This window comes from Rhineura floridana, chromosome 5 (assembly GCF_030035675.1).
Source record: "Rhineura floridana isolate rRhiFlo1 chromosome 5, rRhiFlo1.hap2, whole genome shotgun sequence".
Lineage (NCBI taxonomy): Eukaryota > Metazoa > Chordata > Lepidosauria > Squamata > Rhineuridae > Rhineura > Rhineura floridana.
The window spans coordinates 71,336,680-71,357,790 of NC_084484.1; the positions used below are offsets into that span (position 1 = coordinate 71,336,680).

At 40.2% G+C, this 21,111-nt stretch overlaps 1 protein-coding gene across 1 annotated transcript; it reads right to left on the bottom strand.

Moving 5' to 3' along the window:
- Nucleotides 1-1,022: 1,022 nt before the first annotated feature.
- GPR143 (G protein-coupled receptor 143) lies at nt 1,023-20,683 on the bottom strand. The gene is made up of 8 exons (XM_061629422.1): nt 19,972-20,683; nt 18,008-18,117; nt 14,696-14,790; nt 14,193-14,285; nt 11,919-12,028; nt 11,168-11,276; nt 9,962-10,079; nt 1,023-1,796 (listed from the first exon to the last, which is right to left on the bottom strand). Exons 1-8 carry the CDS (start codon nt 20,219-20,221, stop codon nt 1,497-1,499), a joined length of 1,185 nt encoding a protein of 394 aa, XP_061485406.1. The 5' UTR covers nt 20,222-20,683; the 3' UTR covers nt 1,023-1,496.
- Between the last annotated feature and the right edge of the window lie 428 nt (nt 20,684-21,111).

Sequence of the window (21,111 nt, forward strand, 5' to 3'; positions counted from 1 at the left end):
GCCAGGGAATAAGGGTTGAGTTCAGGATGGCTTAAAACACCATTTGGCGGCTAAGCAGGACACAGAGCCCATGCCTGGTAGCCCTGAAGATGCTCCTTAACCCCCACCCAACTCATGCTGTATGACCAGAAATAACACATCCCCTGGTTGGGAGGAAAAGAGCTTAGCTGTAGCATATAAACAAAAGAGCTTAACTTAGCACACAAGTGGTGCCCATGTTCAGGGTTTAAGTGGCTCTATCTTGCCCCTTTATAGGGAACTAGTAGGATCCAGGTTGGAACCTGTCACTGTCACATCTTCCTTCACACCCTGCCACTTACTCGCTCAAGAGTTAAGCCTCGTATAGCTACACAGGGCTTACTTCTGAGTAGGTGTGCATAAGTTTGCCCCTCCCAGTGATAGCTCAACAAGAACTCCCAGATCACTTCTGCTGTTTATTTCAAGCCACCTTAATAGATATCATGTACAACTTCGCTCAGGTTAGCAGTAAGAATTACATTAGAGAAAGAATTAGGACACTTAAGCCTCTGCTTCTTGTTCCCCCCTCAACTCCTCCCCCCGCAAAAAAATCCTGTGCTCTTGCTAAGGCAATTGAGACAACTAGTTGAGACAACTAGTTGAGATCACAAAGACAGCCACCTTTGACAAATTTCACAGTGGTGTCCATTTAGTACAAGCCATCTGTGCCGATAGCTATCTCCATATCTTATGAAGATGGTGTGTGCCTGTTCCATGTGTATTCCTCCATGCAAATCGTTCCAGAGGCATACATGAATCAGAAGAGGCCTGTAGCACATAAACAAGCATGGAACGGGTACAATTACCACAATATAAAAGGATTGTCTCCTGCAGAGAAAATAATAAATACCAAAATGGCTTAAGAAAGAAAGCTCTTCTACATGCTACAAGGGGAAAGCCATGAACGAGGCTCGAACTCTGGGGGTATTATTTTCTAATCAAATACAGGAACATTTTTGCAGCTTTAGTCCAAGCTAATCAGGAAAGTCAGTAGAGTTAGAAGGTTCCATAACATGTTTATTAAACAAACTTACATACTACTAGACACACTAGTTACAGATGACATTAAAACAAGCCTGTCAATTGACATTATGGCACCAGTCAGTTCTGTGTACCACAGAAACCTTCCAAAAGCATTATTAAAAGTTATCTTCTCTCATTTTTGTTCTCACATGCATTTTTCTCTCTAGCAAGGGTATCTTAGAGGGTAGATGAGTGGAAAAATAGTCCCACCGATAGAGAAAACAGTGGTATACTGGTGAGCAATATAATTGCGTAATCAGACCATGAAGGAGAGGGTATCCTTCCCTATTCATTCATGTACACCCCCGCTGCACTTGTTGACTGGCAGCTGAATAGGCGAATCAACCATGTTAAACATGATATATACTCCCATCAAGAGAACGTTCATGTCAGCGGTGGTCCGTTCACACATGCAGGTCTTCAGGGGCAAGCATGACCATTCCCAATACTGCACGTTACCAGTCCTGGTAGACAGGCGAGTTCCTAGTTAGCCTGTCATCACTGCCAAGATAACCCTGAGACAGCATGCTTAAGGTTTCATCTGTCTGATGATTTGGCACTACTGTTGCTTTCTTTGAGTCAAGGAAATTCGCAAAGTTTCCACTTGGCAAGGCACAAGCATTTTCAGCATCAGCTGATGTTGACATAGATTCCCAAGGTATTTCTCTTTTTCGCCACTGCAGGTCCAGCTTCCAGCCTGTCCAGCCATAAAAGGCCAATGTGAAAAGGAAGCCTTGCATTGGATTCAGTACTCCCTAAATGACAGAAAAGCAGAGCAGAGATGTGGATGAAAATCAACACGGCCACGAAATCAATTAGGATTTGGGCAGTATATTTCAAATTGTTGTAACCCACCCTGGGACCTTCAGGTGAAGGATCATTTTCATCATCATCCACAATTCTTTTAGAAGAATTAATTAAATCTTAATTCTTTACATCTCACATTTCAGTACAAGAATCCTCCCAAGGTAGTGAATAGGAGAAAAAAAAACCAACAGTAATAAAATGTGCAGGGAAAGCCATACACTACAAACAATAAAATGCTGCAGTGAAGATATACAAGAACTGTCCTAAATCTAACCAACCAATCTAAAAAGTCACTGGAGAATATTCCTCATCAAAATCATCTCATATCTAAATAAGCGGTGAGGAGCTCTTGGAAAAATTAATTCCAGGTGGTGCTTGCATGATGACTCATTGTTCTTATCCCCAACATCTGCTACTGAAAAGTTAATTTCATTCTTTGAGCAATCCCTGGGCATACAATACAGTCACCTTAAACTCATCTCTCACCTTAAGAACTGGGCTTCTCTCCCCCTCCTGCCTACATAAAGAGGATAGCACTAGACTAACTGCTAGAGAATCTCCTAACTGGGCATTATTCCTCTCATGCATGAGGGACACCATAGGTCTGCAAACACTGACCCTCTCATCAGTGGGGTGGGTGTGCATCTGCAGCAGGGTGTCTACGCTAGGTACACAGGTTCCTGAAAAAGAAACATTTCTTTCTGAAATAGAAACATTTTCAATTGGTGATGGGCTATAATTGGGGGATGGGGAGGAAGATGACTCTCCCACAGCGGTGCTTCAGCTAGGAAGAACCTGCCTCACCTTCCCACACCAATGTGCCTGAGATGGGAGTTGGGACATGCCAAAGTGCTTGGGGTTGCTCTATGTGTGAAACAGAAATTATGTGTTAAAGATATTTGAGAAAGCATGCAAAGGTGCCCCTCCCTCTCATCATCTAGTATTCTACCCCTGCTAAGGTGTGTCGGTGTGAATAAATCTTAGTTACTGGGAAAGCGAGTTAAAGCAACTCAGGCTGCAACCCTATACTCACCTGGGAGTATTGCCCTCAGAACTCAGTAGGGCTTATTTCAGACATAATAATTATTACGGGAAAGGACCGTAGCTCAGTGGCAGAGCATCTGCTTTGCATGCAGAAGGTTCCAGATTCAATCCCTGGTGTCTCAAGAAGGGCTGGCAGTGTCCCCTGTCTGAAACCTTGAAGAAGCTGCTGTTGGTCACTGTGGAAAATACCAAGCTAGATGGCCCAACATTCTGACTCTATGTAAAATAGTTTCCTATTATTATTATTCAGATGTGTGTGCAAAGAGCAGACACAGCACCCCGGTACAAAAACATACAACAGGATTGCAGAGTGGTCATGAGAGTTCAAGCAAAGTCACATTGTTTGCTTGTTTATTATTTATTTATTTATATGCCGCCCTTCCTCCCAGCAGTGTTTTGTGAAAGAGAGGAAGAGAAGGGCAAAAAGAAGATAAACACATGACGCTGGGACAAAAAACAGAGAATGAAAAGGGAGGGGACAGGCAAGGGCGTCAAGTAGAGATAATCCACAAGAACAGAAGGAAATAAATGATATAAAGGGCTCTAAGAGCAGATAATATGTAGAGCAAAGAAAGCAATGGAAGGGCCATCATGTTGTGGGAAAGGAGAGATGAGTAAGATAGTGGAGAAAGGAGTATAGCGTAAGGAAGTCAATGATGGGGAAAAGCAGCGCTAGGCAAGATAAGGACAAAAGTTGCTACAGTGCAGGAGAGAGAAATAGCATCTGAAATGGCGCAGAGTGGTAAGCGGCGGTAACGCAGCCAAAGCTCTGCTCACGGCCAGAGTTTGATTCCAACGAAAGGAGGAAGTTGAATCTCCGGTAAAAGGGGTCGGGGTCCACTCAGCCTTCCATCCATCCGTGGTCGGTAAAATGAGTACCCGGCCTATGCTGGGGGGTAAAGAAAGGCCAGGGAAGGAACTGGCAATCCCACCCCATATATACGGTCTGCCTAGTAAACATCGCAAGACGTCACCCTAAGAGTCGGAAATGACAGTCCTCCTCTTTCTTTGGCGTCTTGTAGTAATTTAAATTTAACTCTTGGTTTTTTTCCTTGCCATACAAATTTAGAAATATCTTTTTGCCATTGTTTAAAAGGTAAATCAGAGGATATTACAGGTATTGTTTGAAACAAAAACATCATTCTCGGTAATACATTCATTTTTATCACAGATATTCTACCCATTAATGACAATTGTAGTTTATCCCATTTTAGCAGATCTTTCTTAATCTCTGTCCATAATTTTTCATAATTATTATGAAACAACTTTGAATTTTTATTTGTCATAATGATACCTAAATATTTCAACGTTTTCTCTATTGTAAAATCTGTCTTGTCCATTAACTCTTTCTGTTCCCTTAAAGTTAAATTTTTCACCAACATCTTTGTTTTTTGATTGTTGATCTTAAATCCTGCTAACGGTCCAAATTCTTTTAATTTGTCCATCAATACATTAATTCCTTCCAAAGGGTTTTCTAATACAATTATCAAATCATCAGCAAATGCTCTCAGTTTATATTCTTCTTTTTTTATCTTTAATCCCGAAATCCTTTTATCTTGCCTTATATCTCTAAACAGCACTTCTAAGACCAGAATAAATAGAAGAGGAGATAATGGACATCCCTGTCTTGTACCCTTTTGTATTTCACATGAATCCGTTAAATCTCCATTAACAATTATCTGAGCCTTCTGAGATGTATAAATCAATCTAATCCATTTTATAAAATTGTCTCCAAAATCCATTTGCTCCAAAACCTGAAACATAAATTTCCAATTCAAATTATCAAATGCTTTCTCAGCATCTAAGAAAATCAAAGCTGCTTGTTTATCATTTTGTTGTTCTAAATATTCCAACACATTCAAGACATTCCTGACGTTGTCACGTAATTGTCTTTTAGGTAAAAACCCCGATTGATCTTCCTGGATAAATTGTTGCAATATTATTTTCATTCTTTCTGCCAAAATCATTGTAAAAATTTTATAGTCATTATTCAATAGAGATATCGGCCGATAATTTTTTGTTTTAGTTAAATCTTGCTCCTCTTTAGGTATTAATGTTATGTTAGCATTTTTCCAACTATCCGGTATCTTTCCCTCTTGCAAAATAGAATTCATTGTATACTGTAAAGGTAGCAAGAGTTCTTCCTCCAAACATTTATAGTACACTGCAGATAACCCATCTGGTCCTGGCGCCTTTCCTGATTTAATTTTGTTTATAGCTTCAGATATCTCTCTTGACGTGATAGGGCCATTAATAGCTTGTCTCTGAAAGTCTGTAATTTTAGGCAAATTCTGTTTAGATATATACTCTTCTATTTTTTCAGATGGGATTTCCTGACACTTGTACAATGTTGAATAATGTTGATGAAAAATCTTTTTGATTTTTACATTATCTGTCAGCATCTCATCTCCTTCTTGTATCTTTAAAATAATATTTTTTTGACGTTCTTTTCTTAATTTATATGCTAACCATTTCCCCGGTTTATTTGCAAATTCAAAAGTCCTTTGTTTAGCAAAATTTAGTTTCCTTTCAATTTCTCTAACTGTCAGCATTGATACTTGATTCTGTAACATTTTAATTTGATTTACAATAGAAACTTTAGTTGGATTCTTTTTCAATTCTTCCTCTTTATGTTTTATTTCTTCCAAAATTAATTGCATTTTGTTGTTTCTTTTTTTTTAATTCAGAGTTACATTTAATAAAATATCCCTTCATAAATGCCTTACTTGTATCCCAAACAATATTTTCATTTGTTCCTTTATGTAAATTATGTTCAAAAAACTCTTTTAATTTCTTCTTACATTCTTGTACTACTTTGTCATTCTGTAATAAAGATTCATTTAGTCTCCATCTAAATCCAAGATTTTTTTTTTTTGAAAGTTAATATCACAGGATTGTGGTCCGAAAAAGTTTTTGGTAATATATCCATTTTAAAAATATCTTTCACTAGATTTTTAGACATCCAAATCATATCAATCCTCAAAAATGTTTTATGTCTTTCTGAAAAATAAGTAAATTCCTTTGCGTTATCATTTATATATCTCCAGGTATCCACCAATTCTAAATTTTCCATCAATTCAAAGCAAATCTTCGGTAATTTACCCTGTGTCTCTTTAATATTTTTTTTCAGAAAGTCTATCAATTTTTGGTGAGATTACCCCATTCCAATCACCCATGACACACCAATGATCATATGAAAACTCTGACAATTTTTCCATAAGTCCTGTGTAAAACCTTGTTTTATCTTCATTGGGGGCATAAATACCCACTATCAATATTTTTATGCCCTGTAAAGTAATTTCAACCCCCACAAATCTACCACTATCATCCAGTAATATCAATTTAGGAAGCAATTGTGGGTTAATGTAAAGAACAACTCCATTTTTTTTTTAATCCAGCCGAAATAAATTCTTCACCCAAATTTTTACAAATCAAATATTTGGAATCTTTCTTCTTAATATGAGTTTCTTGTAAACAAATTATATCCAATTTTAATTTTTTCAAATAATGACACACTTTCTTTCTCTTCTGCGCCGTGTTGGCTCCATTTATATTCCAAGTTAGATATTTGTAATCCATCTTTAAGCGTGTATTTTAAAACGTACCTGATGCTCCCTTTAATCCATCATCTTCCTTCCCCTCCTCTGCATGTTCCTGTTGACTTTGTTTCCCAGGAATTATATCCATATCTTTAAGTTTATCTTCTTCCATGTCTTTTGAAGCTTTTCTCAAGAAATCCCTTGCTTTTTGAACAGTATTCAATCTATATTTCTGTTGTCTGAATGTAAAAATCACTCCTTCTGGAACATCCCATCTAAATTGAATTTTGCATTGCTTAAGTTTTTCTGTAAAGAAAGCATATTCTTTTCTCTTACGTAAAAGTCTAATAGGAATTTCTTTCATCACCAGTATTTCCTTACCATCAATTTTAAAGGTATTGTTGAAGTGTTGTTGTAATACCGTATCTCTGGTCGTCTTTTTTATAAAGTGAACAAGCACATCTCTTGGAATTTTTTTCATTGTTGCATATCTGGAATTAATTCTATAAACTTTATCTATTTCAAATTTCATCCGATCTTCATTCAAATCCAAAAATTTTACTAAGGCATTAACAATTTTATCTCTGATATCTTCACCTGTTTCCTCAGGGATTGCACAGAATCTCAAACAATGTTCTTTATTTCTCAATTCAATCACAGCCATGTAGTCCAATTTTTTTTCTAATTCCAGATTTAATATATCTGTTCTATTCTCCAAGATTTGTACCTTTTCTTTAGTATTTTTTGCATCCTCCATTATTTGCCCAATTGTCCCTTTAATCTCATCCACTTGTATTTTAATATGATCTTTTATATCTTTCAATTCAGTTTTCATTTCTTGTTTTAGATCACTAATCCCTTCCATTATTTTTTGAAACATATCTGGGGGTATAACCCCTTCCTGTGGATCAATTGAACCTCTTCGCTCCTGAGCCTTAGCTGCTTTTCTAGTTGTCATTCTCAAAAGAAGCCTTTAATTTCTGATATTAACCACTGTTCCAAAACCTAGAGGCAGTCTATTTATTTCTTTTTTTCCTCCACCAACAAAAGAGTTAATATTCCAGGCCTGTTATTATAGTCCGGCCAGCACAGTTCTTATCTACGTCCAGGAATGCAAAACAATTCTGGTTCACAACACCAAGCAATTAGTAACATATACGAACAGCAGATTTGTCCAAAAAGAAATAATCCAAGGAGAAAAATAGTCCAAAATGTATTTCCATCAAATAATAATTGCCTCTCATCTGTTTTTAATCTTTATAACTCCAAATTCAGGCCAGCTTTTTGTCGTAAAAAAATATATATATAAATTGTTTACATTTTCTTTCTTCCTTAATTATATTTAACAGAGAAAAAGTATGACTCACCCAGATTTCTCAATTGCTGATTCGTAAACAAATCCCTTTTACTGTAGTAATTTAAGCCAAATGATAAGATTTAGACAGAAGGAGGCTCGCTGGTTAAGAACGTTTTTAAGAAGAAGAAAAAACGCCTCGCTTTTTTTCAGTACAGCTTGTTGGAAGTCCTGACCCCGTCTTCAGCCGATCGGTATGCCTTCTTATCTCAGGGAATTCCTGATCAATTCCAGCCGCCGACAGCTCAACGAAGTCCTGTGGAAAATCTGATCGGTTCACCTTTACCTTGGAGAACATTTAAGCCAGTCAAAGTTTCCTCTTGGCTGGCTTTTAAACTGAAAAAAGCTTCCTCTGAGGCAGAGATCTCTCAGAGACAACCACCAGCTAGGCACTCACTTCCGGGAAGACTTTATTTTGCTGCCTGCTGTTTAGTCTGGATAAAGGAATGGATTTTATTGAGGAATAAAAGACTATTGGATTTGGAGGGCCATAACCTGAAGTGGGGATGGCATGGATATCTATGGTATGACAAAGTAAAAGTAAATGTAGACTTTAATAATCATTTTATAAGACGTCCTCTGTTGAAAATATGGAATAGATATAAACCAAGGTTCTATTCGAAAATACCATTATGTGTCTCAAGTCAAGAAGCGTTTTACAGAAGAGAAATGGCTGGAAAAGAGAAATGGTTAACTTATCAAGAACTATTAGAAAATGTACATGGAGAATATATAATGAAAGAGAGAGAACAACTGATAAAGGAAGGATATAGTTCTCAATGGTTTGCCTATTTACAATTGTTAGAAAGATATAAAATGGACAAGAAAATGTATGGGTTTGAAATAAGTAAATCTGATTTTGAAATAGGTTTGTGTACAAATGATGAAAATACAATTGCAAAAATGTATAAACTCTTGCTGAAAATGGATATGGAAGAAGAACAAGTAAAAGAGTGTATGGTAAAGTGGGCAAAAAAATTTGGTTATAACATACAAATGGATCAATGGGAAAATATGTGGAAAAAAGGCTTGAGATTTACATTATGCTATAATCTTAAAGAAAAATTCTATAAAATGATGTATCGTTGGTACATGACTCCAGAAAAGTTGTCAAAAATGTATAGTAATGTTTCTAATGTTTGTTGGAAATGTAAACAAGAAGGATCATTTTATCATATGTGGTGGCTATGTAAAAAGGCAAAATCATTTTGGGCACAGATAGGTAGGATGATGCAAAAAATTCTAAAGATAAATATTCAGTCAAAACCAGAATTTTTTTTATTGGGTTTTATGGATAAACAAATAGAAAATAAATATGGAAGAATAATATTATATATGATTACGGCAGCAAGATTATTATATGCACAAAAGTGGAAAATGGAATCAACACCAACAACGGAAGAATGGCTATTGAAATTAATGGACTTAGTAGAGATGGATAAATTGACATGTTTACTTAGAGAAAAATCGACAGACACATTTCTTAAGGAATGGAAGCCTCTCTTAGACTTTTTGTTGAAAGATCAAAATAAAATGATGATATTGGGATTTGACGATTAACTAAGATAGCCTATGGAGAAAAGTGATCCTGTATGTATATATTAAGGGACAGGTTTGATATATATTATATACTTATAGCTGATCTGCGACAAATCGGAAGTCAACTATTTTATTTTTTTTCTTTTGTTGTATTGTTATGTTTTTGTTGTTTGATTTTGTTTTGTTTGTCTTTTGAAAAATTTGAATAAAAATTATTAAAAAAAAAAAAGAGTCGGAAATGACTTGCACTACAAGTGCGGGGACACCTTTACCTTTACAGGAGAAAGGGGCAAATGAGATTGAATAGGAATTAACTCAGCAACTCCTCAATAAATAGATATCGGTAAGTTAAATATCAATAAGGCTGGGTCGCTAAAAACACATAAGCAATTTAAAGCATCCTCCTGACAGTTAACAGCTACCTGCACAACAGTGACCTGCAACCCCCCCCCAAAAAGGGGGGGAAAGGGGGGTATTCCCAACCATTCTGTAACCTTCAGGAATCACCACTTCTGCTCTGTCATCAGCAGCTCTCTTCTGACAATTCTGTCTGCTCTCCTGCTCCCCCCCCCCACCTTCCTGGGGACTGCTCTTTTGTTGGATGACAACTTTGCCAATGGCATCATGATGCCCTTACCATTATAATCCACGTGATCACTGCAGTATTTCGGACGTTTTTCAAGAGGCTTCCACTGATATCCGGCTGCATTTCCAGATAGAACAGAAGGCCCTCGTTGATAATATTTGATGACCAGCTGATGCAAGCATCAAGATAAGAAGAAAGAGGTAGATTAATACACATTCTTTGTTTTTAGAGCACAGCAGTAGTCATTTGAAGAAAGATAGTTTGTGCGTCTCCCCCCTCAAATGTTAAATTTCAAAGCCAGCAATATAAAAGAACATAAATACCAGTACAAGATTTCCTTGTCTTAGAATCCCTTTTCGCAGCCAGAGGCAAAGAAACCAACCTAAATTAAATTTTCATGTTCCACTCTTCCATGGGATTGTCAGTTGCTGAATTAAATTTTGGTCATTTGTATTCATACCACGGCATACTGTGCTATGGTATATGAAGCGGGGGAGAAATGACCCCTCACTGCTATAGGCAACATAAAGAAGAATATTTAAAGTGGCAGTTAGGAGCTGCAACGTATAAAGGCAGCAATGGGGATCCTCTCTCAACTACAGGGCCACATTCCTTTCTCAGAAGCCTTCTGGTGCAAACGGCGGACACAGCAACAAATCTAAGGTTTACCTTTGTACATGAGGCTCGTTTCTATGCACGCCCCTCTCCATCTGGGCAAGCAAGAGGCATTATCAGCATTCAAGGACACATTCCAGCCAGGCAAAAACACTTAGGGGGAAGGACTGTAGCCCAGTGGTAGAGCATCTGCCTTGCACGCAGAAGGTCCAAGGTTCACTCCTTGCTTTCTCCAGGAAGGGCTGGAAGAGGTCCCTGCCTGAAACCCTGGAGAGCGGGTGTAAGTCAGTATAGACAGGACTGAGCAGGATGGACCAATGGTCTGTCTCAGCAGAGGGCATCTTCCTATGTTCGTAGGGTGCAAAGCAGGGCCAATGAGGGGTGGCAGTCTGGGAAGAGCTCCAAGGGCCAGACAGAGAGGCCTGGAGGGCAGCAACTGGCCTTGGGCCTGAGGTTCCCTACTCCTATAGGAAGGGAACACACACACAAACACAACTGCATCAATACTTCGGTGCAACATTTTCAATATCAATAAAAGTAATTTTTTAAGGAAGGAGTGGAAGCAAAACCAGCCTACAGATTTGCCTCTGCAAGATCATTCCAAGAAAACATGACATTAAGGGGGATAAAGTTGTGCTTTACCAAACAGTGACCACCAGCATAATTTTGAAAAAGCGAACTTTGATCTCTGTCCCCAGACGTCTTTCATTCTCTGTATAGATTCCTTGTCTTTCCTTCAGTAAAGATGCAACTGGAAAGCAGAAACATGCCATGTAAGCTACAAGGAAGGCACAGGAATTTAAAGTTTGGCAGTGACAATCAATGGCACATTCTGCCAGGTTGTTCTCTTGTGCAAGCCCCATTAAAGTGCTCTAGCTATTAATTCTAAAAGGGCTTACAGAGGATAGCTTTTTAGAGGATTGGACCAAAGTTTAAAAGACACTGGTGCAATATGTTCTGAAGACTGGACTATGTTAGTTGTATTTGATCAGTAGCATTTGTCCATTGTGCAACAGCAGCAGCAACAACCAGGCAAAAGTGTACAGCAGATCTGTAATAAATCCTGCAGCTCTCCCAATGATGTCAAAACCAACTCCCATCAACTCTAGCTAGCGTGGCCAATAGTCAGGGATCATGGGAGCTGTAGTCCAACAACATCAGGAAGGCAACAGGTTCCCTATCCCTGGTCTAGGTAAAGTAAAATAATGTTTTCTGGAAGCTTCTGGGAACTGTGATCCAATATATTCATGAAGCCATTCTTGATATATAGTATTTCGCAATTCTATCTTTCCAGTTACCTATATTTCTACATAAAAAGGATCCATGAGTAGACATTTTTAATCTTTGTTTTTAATTCATATATACACATTCCAATTGCCATTTGGAATCTTACCAGCTGACACCGTTCGATTGAAAAGGATCGGGTTCACCATTAGAACAATCACTAATGGAACATATGTAGTGACATAATGGGGAATCGCATGCTCCAGACCGTTTTCACAACTGAAAGGGGGGGGGGGAGAAAGAGACAATTAACTGCTTTTCATTCTCATTTGCTTCCTCTACATAGTGGTCCTCCTGCAGGAAGCAGGAACAATTCCTGCTGGGCTTCCTGCCTGGCCAGAACCACAGATGCATGATATTGTGAAACATCAATATGAGCATCTATGTCTATCCCTAGTTCTGCATGTATGGTGGCTGTTCAGGGGGTCATGTGGGAACACCCCATGTATGAACTACCCCTCATTTTAAACTAAAGTGTGGTAAAATGATTGAAATACTTCCCCCCAAAAGAAACTCCTAATACGCAGAAACGAAACAGTATTTCATTCTTGGGGAAGAGCTGTAGCTCAATGGTAAAGCATCTGCTTTGCATGAAGAACATCCCAGTTCCAATCCCTGGCATCTCCAGGTGGGGCTAGGAATGTCCCCTGCTGGAAACTCTGGAGAGCCACTGACAGACAATGTAGACCAGGTGTGAGGAACCTTTAGTCCTCCAGATGTTGCTGAACTATAGCTCCCAGCATCCTTGGCTAAGCTGGCTGGGGCTGATGGGAGTTGTAGTTCAGCAACATCTGGAGGGCCAGAGGTTCTGCACACCCGGTCTAGACAATACTGAGCTAGATGGGCTCATGGACTGACGCAGTACAAATCAGCTTTCTAGGTGGCTAACAATCCAATTAAAAAACTAACTCCCTTTATCATTTTATTTTATTATTTATTTTAATATACATTGGATTATATTAGACATGAAAGGGGAAAAAACTATATGGAAGGTGAAAAAAAATTGTTTCCAGTACTTGGCCTTGAGAGCTAAAAGAATGGACCAATACACGGACGTGACTGAAAATGGTCAGCAAATGAGGTATACTTAGAAACAGAGCAACCTTAATGGGGAGGGGGAGGGGATATCTGTGGCGGCCTGTTGGGCTCATGCTGGCAGGGTGGAAGGGGAAAATATTGGCATTCCCGGCACAGAGCTGGTATACCTTCTCTTTGTTTGGGGGACAGAGGAGTGTATAGGGAAGGAAGAGGGCCTTGGATCCAGTGGATCAAAAACCTCCCCCAATTCTTCTGATTTTCTACACTCTCTCTGCAAATACAACACTGACGGCAAAGGAGCGAAGGTGGGAAACTTTCCTGCTGCTACTACTGGGAGTCATCTGGGTGTGGAGCTCCTTCTCTGCCAGAGGAGAGAGAGACCTGCTATATTTTATGGGCTCCTGCAGTCTCTTCCAGTGGGGGCCCATAGGGCTGTGCACTAAATTATGTAATAACATGGAAGAGGTTTATGAAAAATATTGGTTAGGAAATGTTTCTGGTAGTAAATACAGGCTTCAAAGTCCATATTTGCTGATATAATGGAGAATATTGGAGTGGGGGAGGGGCAAACGTACAGTGAGGGTTCAGTACATGAAGCTCCTACTGGGAGGAAGGGCAGGACATAAATCTAATAAATACATAAATAAATAATAATAAAAGGACTTTTGTTCCTTTCACACCCAGTAATTCTGTAACCCTGCAAATTATGTAAAAAAAACCCAGCTATTTACCACCGCCCCAACAAGTATTGAGCCTAGGTGGCGCAGGGTTGGAATGAAAAACTCAACTGGAAGGGAGCATTTGCAATAGAATGCATGTGGGTAGAGGGAAAGAGCGGGGTGCCTCTTAATGTTCACATTCACATTTCAATACACTGCATTTGCCTTATAACATCTAGTTTGGCCCTCAGGATTTTAATTTAGCCTGCTCAGATATCAAAACAAAGTCATAGGCACACTTTCATTATTTTGTACATACATATACTTGCCTTTCTTCCATGGAACACAAGGCAGTGTAAGAGACAGCATTCCCAAGAAATCGCCCACCCAAGTACTGACCAGAACCAGACCTCTTTAGCTTCAGAAAGGTGTCCGCATCACATGCCTTCAAACTGTGCCTTGGCCCACGTTACAGGACTCATATCCCCAGATATGTGGGGACCTTACACCAACTGACAGTCAAGGTGGCAGAGCTGGCTTTTAGCCAGTGGGCTCCTTAATCAGTGTAGAATTAACCAACTGCCTGAACCCAGCAACCTATACCATCTGCCAGGTGTAATAATATTCATTAAAACATGAAGCAAAGCATAGAAGTAAGTCTAAAAAGCTAAACAACCCGTGCTTACCTAGAAACTGAAGGGTAGTATAGCATAGCAATTCCCTCCACACAGAACAGGATTGCCAGGCCCCATGTCATCATGTGATACAACACCATTGTACTGGAAATACATTACACAGAAACCAAGGTAAGGATAGTGCCCTATGGACATTAGAAATTGCTCTATTTTACACGTCTTCCTTCCCTTTAACAACAAGTCCACCAACTTGGGAAATCCCCCCTCCCAAAAAAACCTTGGGTTATTTGTTTTTAAAACAAGCTACTGACATTTGGGAAACATATGTGAAGAAATAAACACCTTGCTGTAAAATTGTGTAGAGCAAAACCCAACTGAATTGCTGACAGAGAATATTAAAAAGTAGTAATGAGGCATACCCAGCCTCGTTGTAGGCAAGAGCTTGTCCAAAATTTAATGTTGACGGATCAGATTTGCATGCACACTGATTTATGAACTGTCATCCTGAAAATACTGCCCTATTTTTAAAGTGTGGTTTTATTTAATGTTGGTACCTCAGCCCAGCTGATCTTCTAACAACCAAGTAGGAATCTACAGCATAGCAAAACAGCCACCAAAAGCCAGCGCTGTAGGAGAGTTGGATCCACATCTGTAAAAAAAAGGGGGAAATCTTGTATGTCACATCTGGAGAGAATAACAAAATTGTGTTACATTTAACCTTGAAAAGTTATATCGAAATATATTTAATAAAGTATGTGGAGATGTACATTAAAGTCACAGAGTACCAAAAACCTACCATGTATCAGCCTTGGGCTCAATTCTTGTGCATAAGGTTTGATGAATTGGTTTCTGAAAATTTTACACATGCATATATATATAAATGTATGGACGCACACACAGAGAGAGAAAGAGGACATTTGAAAATATAAGAGGCTTATGAAGTACTACAACTAGTGCTTCATACTAGTACATACATTCATAGTACTTTTTTTAGGTTGGTTCTCACCATTTCCCACCCTGGGCTCCTGCTGGGAGGAAGGGCGGGAAAAAAATAAATGTCCACTATACAGGAGCAGCCACTGTCACCCTGTGGTATACCTGCCACAGTCACAAGGAGAAATCGTAGGGCAAACCAAGGTGTGAATGCATATTGCCACTGCTATTCTGGCTCACCCTGGAGATCAGAAAAGAGCAGGGCTTTCTTCAAGTAGCCCCTGGGTCTTGGAATGAGCTCCCAGTGAAGCATCAATGTACCTCCTTGCTAATATTTAGAAGAAGCACACCTTTGCAGATGAGCTTTTACAATCTGAATCATGGTTCAATATTATTTATATATCTACTGCTGCAGTATGTCTTAATTTGCTGCAGTTCAACTAGGCCTTTATAGTTGATCTGAGCTGTTTTAAGTATTGAATTTTATTGTTGTTCTTTGCAAGCTGCCCTGAATGCAAGAAAGGCAGGGTAGAAATGAAATCAATACATAAATGCATGTGATGGCAGCAGCTGAACTATAGAACTTCAGAAATGGCTATTGCCTGTCTGTTCAGCCAAAGGCAGAGTACTAGGTTCTCACACTTGACAGCAAAAGGGCTGGAGGGCATTTTCAATCTGCTGGTGGGAACCAGCCTTTAGCTCAGGGGTGGGGAACCTGTGGCTCTCCAGATGATATTGGACTACAGCTCCTAACATCCTGACCATTAGCCACGCTGGCTGGGATTGATGGGAGTAGGAGTGCAACGGCAGCTGGAGGGATACAGATCCCTCATCCCCATCTTAGAATAACGACAAAAGTTGCCCTGATGTAAATATGCATTATGCATGTATCAACTGGGGCTCCATATGCACCCATCAAATGATCTTCAGTTGAGCTGACCGGCTATTTAGATGGAAGGGAAACTGGATAAGGGGCACTAAATCCAGTCACCCACACCCCAAACAGGTGACTGGTCCAATTACCATTTTTTAACAGGATTATATGGATCCATGAAGGTCCAGCATTTAGACTAGGATGGAACTGTGTGAGCAGCATCTAGTCTGAAGGCACATAAGGCCAGCTCTCTGCTGAAGCTAAGCAGGGTCAGGTCTGGTCAGTGCCTGGATGGGAGACCGCCTGGTAACCATATGTAAGCCACCTTGGGTTTCAATCATGAAAAGAAAGGTGGGGTATAAATGTAATAAATAAAATAAATAAACTTCCACATGATTCCTCATCTAGCTAGGAATATGCATGTGGAATCTGCTCACATGGATTAGGGCATTTTATGTAGAAGAAGGTATTACATTAATTACTTTGATAAGAAATGGCTATTCCTTGCTGCAAAATAAAAAAAAATAAAGTGGACAGAAAAGGATTATCACTGTAAACTCTGCTGTGTATATTCCTTGTGACAGGCTGATGGAAATGTGGAATGTGCAGGTTTCAGTCAAACTAAATTCCATGGCATTCAGCTATAGATAATTCACATTTTTCCCACAACTAGACTTTAGATAAGTGATCTTTCATGTCTGTGTTTACAAGTTCTAACATTCTTCCCTATAAGAGCTGGAATTTTGTTGCATTCTTTCCCTTCAAATTGGCTTGCAACCTTTATTCCACCTTTATTTCTTTTCAGCTCCTGGAGTTCTTGGTGTGTTGGCTCCATTTAGCTGTTATTTATCTCCTCTCCTTATGAGTCATGATGGCCAACGGCTGTTGCTGAATTTACCTGCACACTTTAAAGTCATGCAGCTTGCAACACTAAAAGTTAAAGTTTTTATCTGAGCCCCAATTCCAAAAGACCCATTTTATCTTTTAAAAAATGTTGGTTATTGAAAGCAAAGACTGCTAATCAGTTGAAGCAACTGTGCAACACAATCCTATACAAGTTTACACAGAAAATCCACTACGTTCATGCGGGCTTACTCCTAGGTAGATGTGCACAGGATTGCAGCCTTAACTGATCAACTGGGTTAGGCAGGAAGGGGAGAGCTATTTTAAAATCCCCCCTCCTCCCACTGAAAAAGGAAATTTCTTGCACCGGTCTGGCTGCCATTTTGTTCAATGGCAGCAGGAACCCCCAAAGGGCTACAGGATCCAACATCAGTGCACTCCTCCCCTGTACTGCCTACCTCCTACCCACTTTTTAGCCATTCCACCATTATATCTTCCCTGGCAGCTCTGCCAGTCACGTTCTGTGGCAGAGCTGGGGAGCTCCTGCAGTGTACGTGTCACAGGGGCAACGGTGGCCCTTAAGTTCCACCAGCATAGCAAAAATCCTATAGCTCCTCAGTTGCATAGCTATAGCCAAAAATCCTGTAGCCCCTCAGCTAGCATAACCTGAGTACTGGATTTCCACTCAAATTAGTCAGCCATTCTGAAATGATATGGAAAAATGTTCAAGAACGTCAGATGAGAAGATTTTATGGTGTCATTTTGATACTTTCCTCTTCGGAGTTTCACTGCAACCGATCCTGATTTGCTGACAGATTAACAGTTCTCGCAGCAGTAGATGTGCCTTCCATTGAGCTATTTCATAGTCATATCTTTATTTAGCCAATTAAAAATACCCAAACAGGGAGTGCATTTTATCTATGTTCTTGAGACCTTGCTAGCATTCTTCCCCAATACGGTTATGGCACAGGTTCACTGAGTTTTGGGTTAGACCAGAGATACTTGCCTTGGAATTTCCACTCAGCCATGCAGCTCACTGGCTGATTTTGAGCCAGTCATTCACTGGCCTAACTCACCCAGCAAGATTTTGGTTATAAACCGAGCATATACTGTCCTGACCTCCCCAAATGAAAGTCAGGATACAAATGTAATAAATAAACCAGTACAACATAGAAGCTGTTCCTTTATTTCGATAATGGCTGTATTTTATACCTACCGCACTACCCACACAGAAAGCAGCAGGCCACACATCAGTCCCATTCACCATAGATATGTTTGCTACAAAACCTGGAAACCCTAACCAGACAGTTGATCTGAAGATTATACCTATAAGGCAGAGGGGGAAAAAATCCATGTTAATATGCAAATATTCCCCCCAAAACAGGCATCTCATTGGCGAAGTTTACAGACTTCTTTGCATTTATTGCTGTTGATCTATAACAGAGTGACTGGGTTCACATAAAGAGCTAAACTGAACAGGCAAATTATGTCACTCCAAATCAGAATTGGAAACTACAATTTGAAACGGGTTTTTCAATTCTGGTTTGGTGAACAACTGCAAACCATAGTTTGCCAATTTGGATGTAATAGCAAACTATGGTTTGCAAAAAAACAAACTAGAGTTTCCCACATACTAGGAAATCTGGGAGGAAGCACATTAGGGACAGTAAGAGTCCAAGGCTCATTCTTATAATACTAAGTTATGATTTAGTGTTCTTATAAGTGAACTAAGCCATTAACGCCGCCCTGGGCTCCTGCTGGGAGGAAGGGCGGAATATAAATCAAATAATAAATAATAAATAATAATAAATCTCCTCCTATTTTGACAACTGTTTGTTACTTGTGGACATACCAGGAACAATCTTGCACACTTGTGAAGAAAGCCATCCACTCTGAAACCATTAACACCAATGTGTGCAATTGCCAGAAAGCTTAATAAGACAGAGGCCACCTGGGGTTTGCCACTGAATGTAGACTCAACAGCGAGCTACAGCTAATCACAATTTCCTGTTGAGTGTACCTGTCCTATATAGCTGATCATTTTTCATTTATCATTAGCTGCTTTGGAAACCAATTTGGCTTAAACTATAGCATGTTACAAAAAGCCTATGTTCAATTCACCTTTTTAGGTGACATTTAAAACAGAGTAAAAGTGTGTAAAGCGACTACTATTTCCCCCCCCCCAAACACTATTTCCTTCATGAAGACAGCCTGTTTTGCAATTAATAAATTGCTATTACAACCCACTCTTTCCTCTATAACATATAGTACTGCATTAATTCTCTTTCTGGAGTTATAGGCTATGAACACACTAACTACCAGATCAAAGCGTTTCCATTAACCACACCTGGAGGGGGAACAGATCGATCTGCCGATCAGTTGCTAAATCTCTTTAAAGCTTTTTTTTTTAAAGCATTCAAACTGCTCCCACCAGATTGTACAGTAAAAAGGGGCGGGGTTTGATTAGCATCATGTGCCCCCGGAACAGCAGAACAGTGAGTGTGTTCCTACCCATTTACACTTCTGTAATACCAGAATCAATACTGACCTTTTACATTAGTAAGGGTCCAGAGATTGGTTAAAAAAGCTGTTTGTACCAAGGGACTTGAGGCCAATCTACATATAAGGCTAGTCATGCAACTCTGCCCTTTACAGGTTTTTGTTGCTCGGTTGCATTTACAAAGAGCCAGTGGGACTGTCCTGGATCATGACCCTACCATGTGGTGGTAGTGGGGAGGCTTTAACCCTTTGCTGCCCTGCGCAGGCCCAATCCAGTACCTGCAGTTTGCCCTACAAAAAAGGTCTCATTCATTACCATTATTCTTTTGAAACAATAAACAACATGAAAAAAATCAAAGGGGACAGCAAGAATTTCGAAAGAACCCTAGAGAAGATTTTAAAACGCCAATCCTTTTATTGGAAAATGGCTTGGGGTCGTGTAGAATCAGAAAAAGTTGTCGCAAATACTTTTGCCTGCTTAATTTTGAAGAGAGATCGGGCTCAGTCTTGAATATCCCTCCAAGGCTGCAATCCTACTTTTTTCCAAACCAAAAGGTTGCAAGTGTATGATTAAAAACTGCTCATTACCCTTTTCCCCCTCACGACTGAAATGTACTTTGATGGCTTGCAGCTAGCCTATTTGCGGACTGCCTGAGTATGGCCTGGCCAAGTCCTCCTTACCTAAAGAGCCCAGTATGTCGCAGGCAGAGATGAGGAGGAGGGTGGTGGTGGTGGTGGAGGAGGAGGACGCTTTAGGGATCTTCCGTGTGCCTTGTCCCCTTTTCGGAAGGAGCTGCAGGACGCTGAGCAGGAGACCAGCTGAGGCGCTGCCGAGGCAAACCGCGCAGAAGACCTCCGGTTGGAAAGTCAGGACCAGCTGAGTAGCTGCGTCCCGGTTGGGGCAACAGGTCTCTAGCCTGGGAGATGCCATGGAGGGCTTGGACGAGGGAATAATCGAAACAGCAGCAGCAGCACCTTGTAGGACAGAGTTTTAGACTTTTCTTCATAGTTCCCAATTAGCTCACAGTGATGAGAGTCACGGGATGGCTGGATCATGTGGCGGCGGTGGCGGCGGCGCTGGTGCTAAATCCCCTGGAGCAGCCGTTCTTGGGCTTTGAATCTTTGCCGGGACGGAGATCGAAGGAGCAACAGCAACCAACCTACGCCAGGGCAGAATCCGAAACCTAGACTATTTACTCCGAGGCACTGGCAAAGCTTCATTCGAAACTTCTCGGTTCGCGCAGCCTCAGGGTGGAGGGAGCTCTTCCGAGTTCGGAAGACGGCCCAAACGCTGACAGAAAAGGAAATCCTCCGAAGACAAAGATCCATGCTTTTCAGCCTCGATTAGAGCCCCGTTCTGCAAATTGTGCTTTGATGACTACAAATTAGCCAGCGATTAGGCCGTCGCTCACACAGAACGTTTACAGAAAGTCAAGAGAACCCAAAGACAATTAATTCAGAATCGGGGGCTGTCAATTCAGAGTGATTAGCTTCAGTCAGTAAAGGCTGTTGGCAGAAGGAAGGCATCCCACCTTAAAATAATGTGAATGTATTATTCTGGAATAACCACATCCACGTGTTCTGTGTGCAAAAACGACGAGGATATGTTAGAATCACAGTCCCCACACAATTCTTTAACCATGCACTAAACTGTGGCATAGTTCCCCATCCACATGATTGAGTCCCAGCAGTAGCGTCCGTAACATGGGGCCGTTGTGGATTAAAAACCTCTAACGCTCGAGAGTCCTATCACCTTACGAACAGAATATCATTGACCCCGGGCCATCCCTGGTTTCATCGCCTTCCGCATATTGGGAAGGG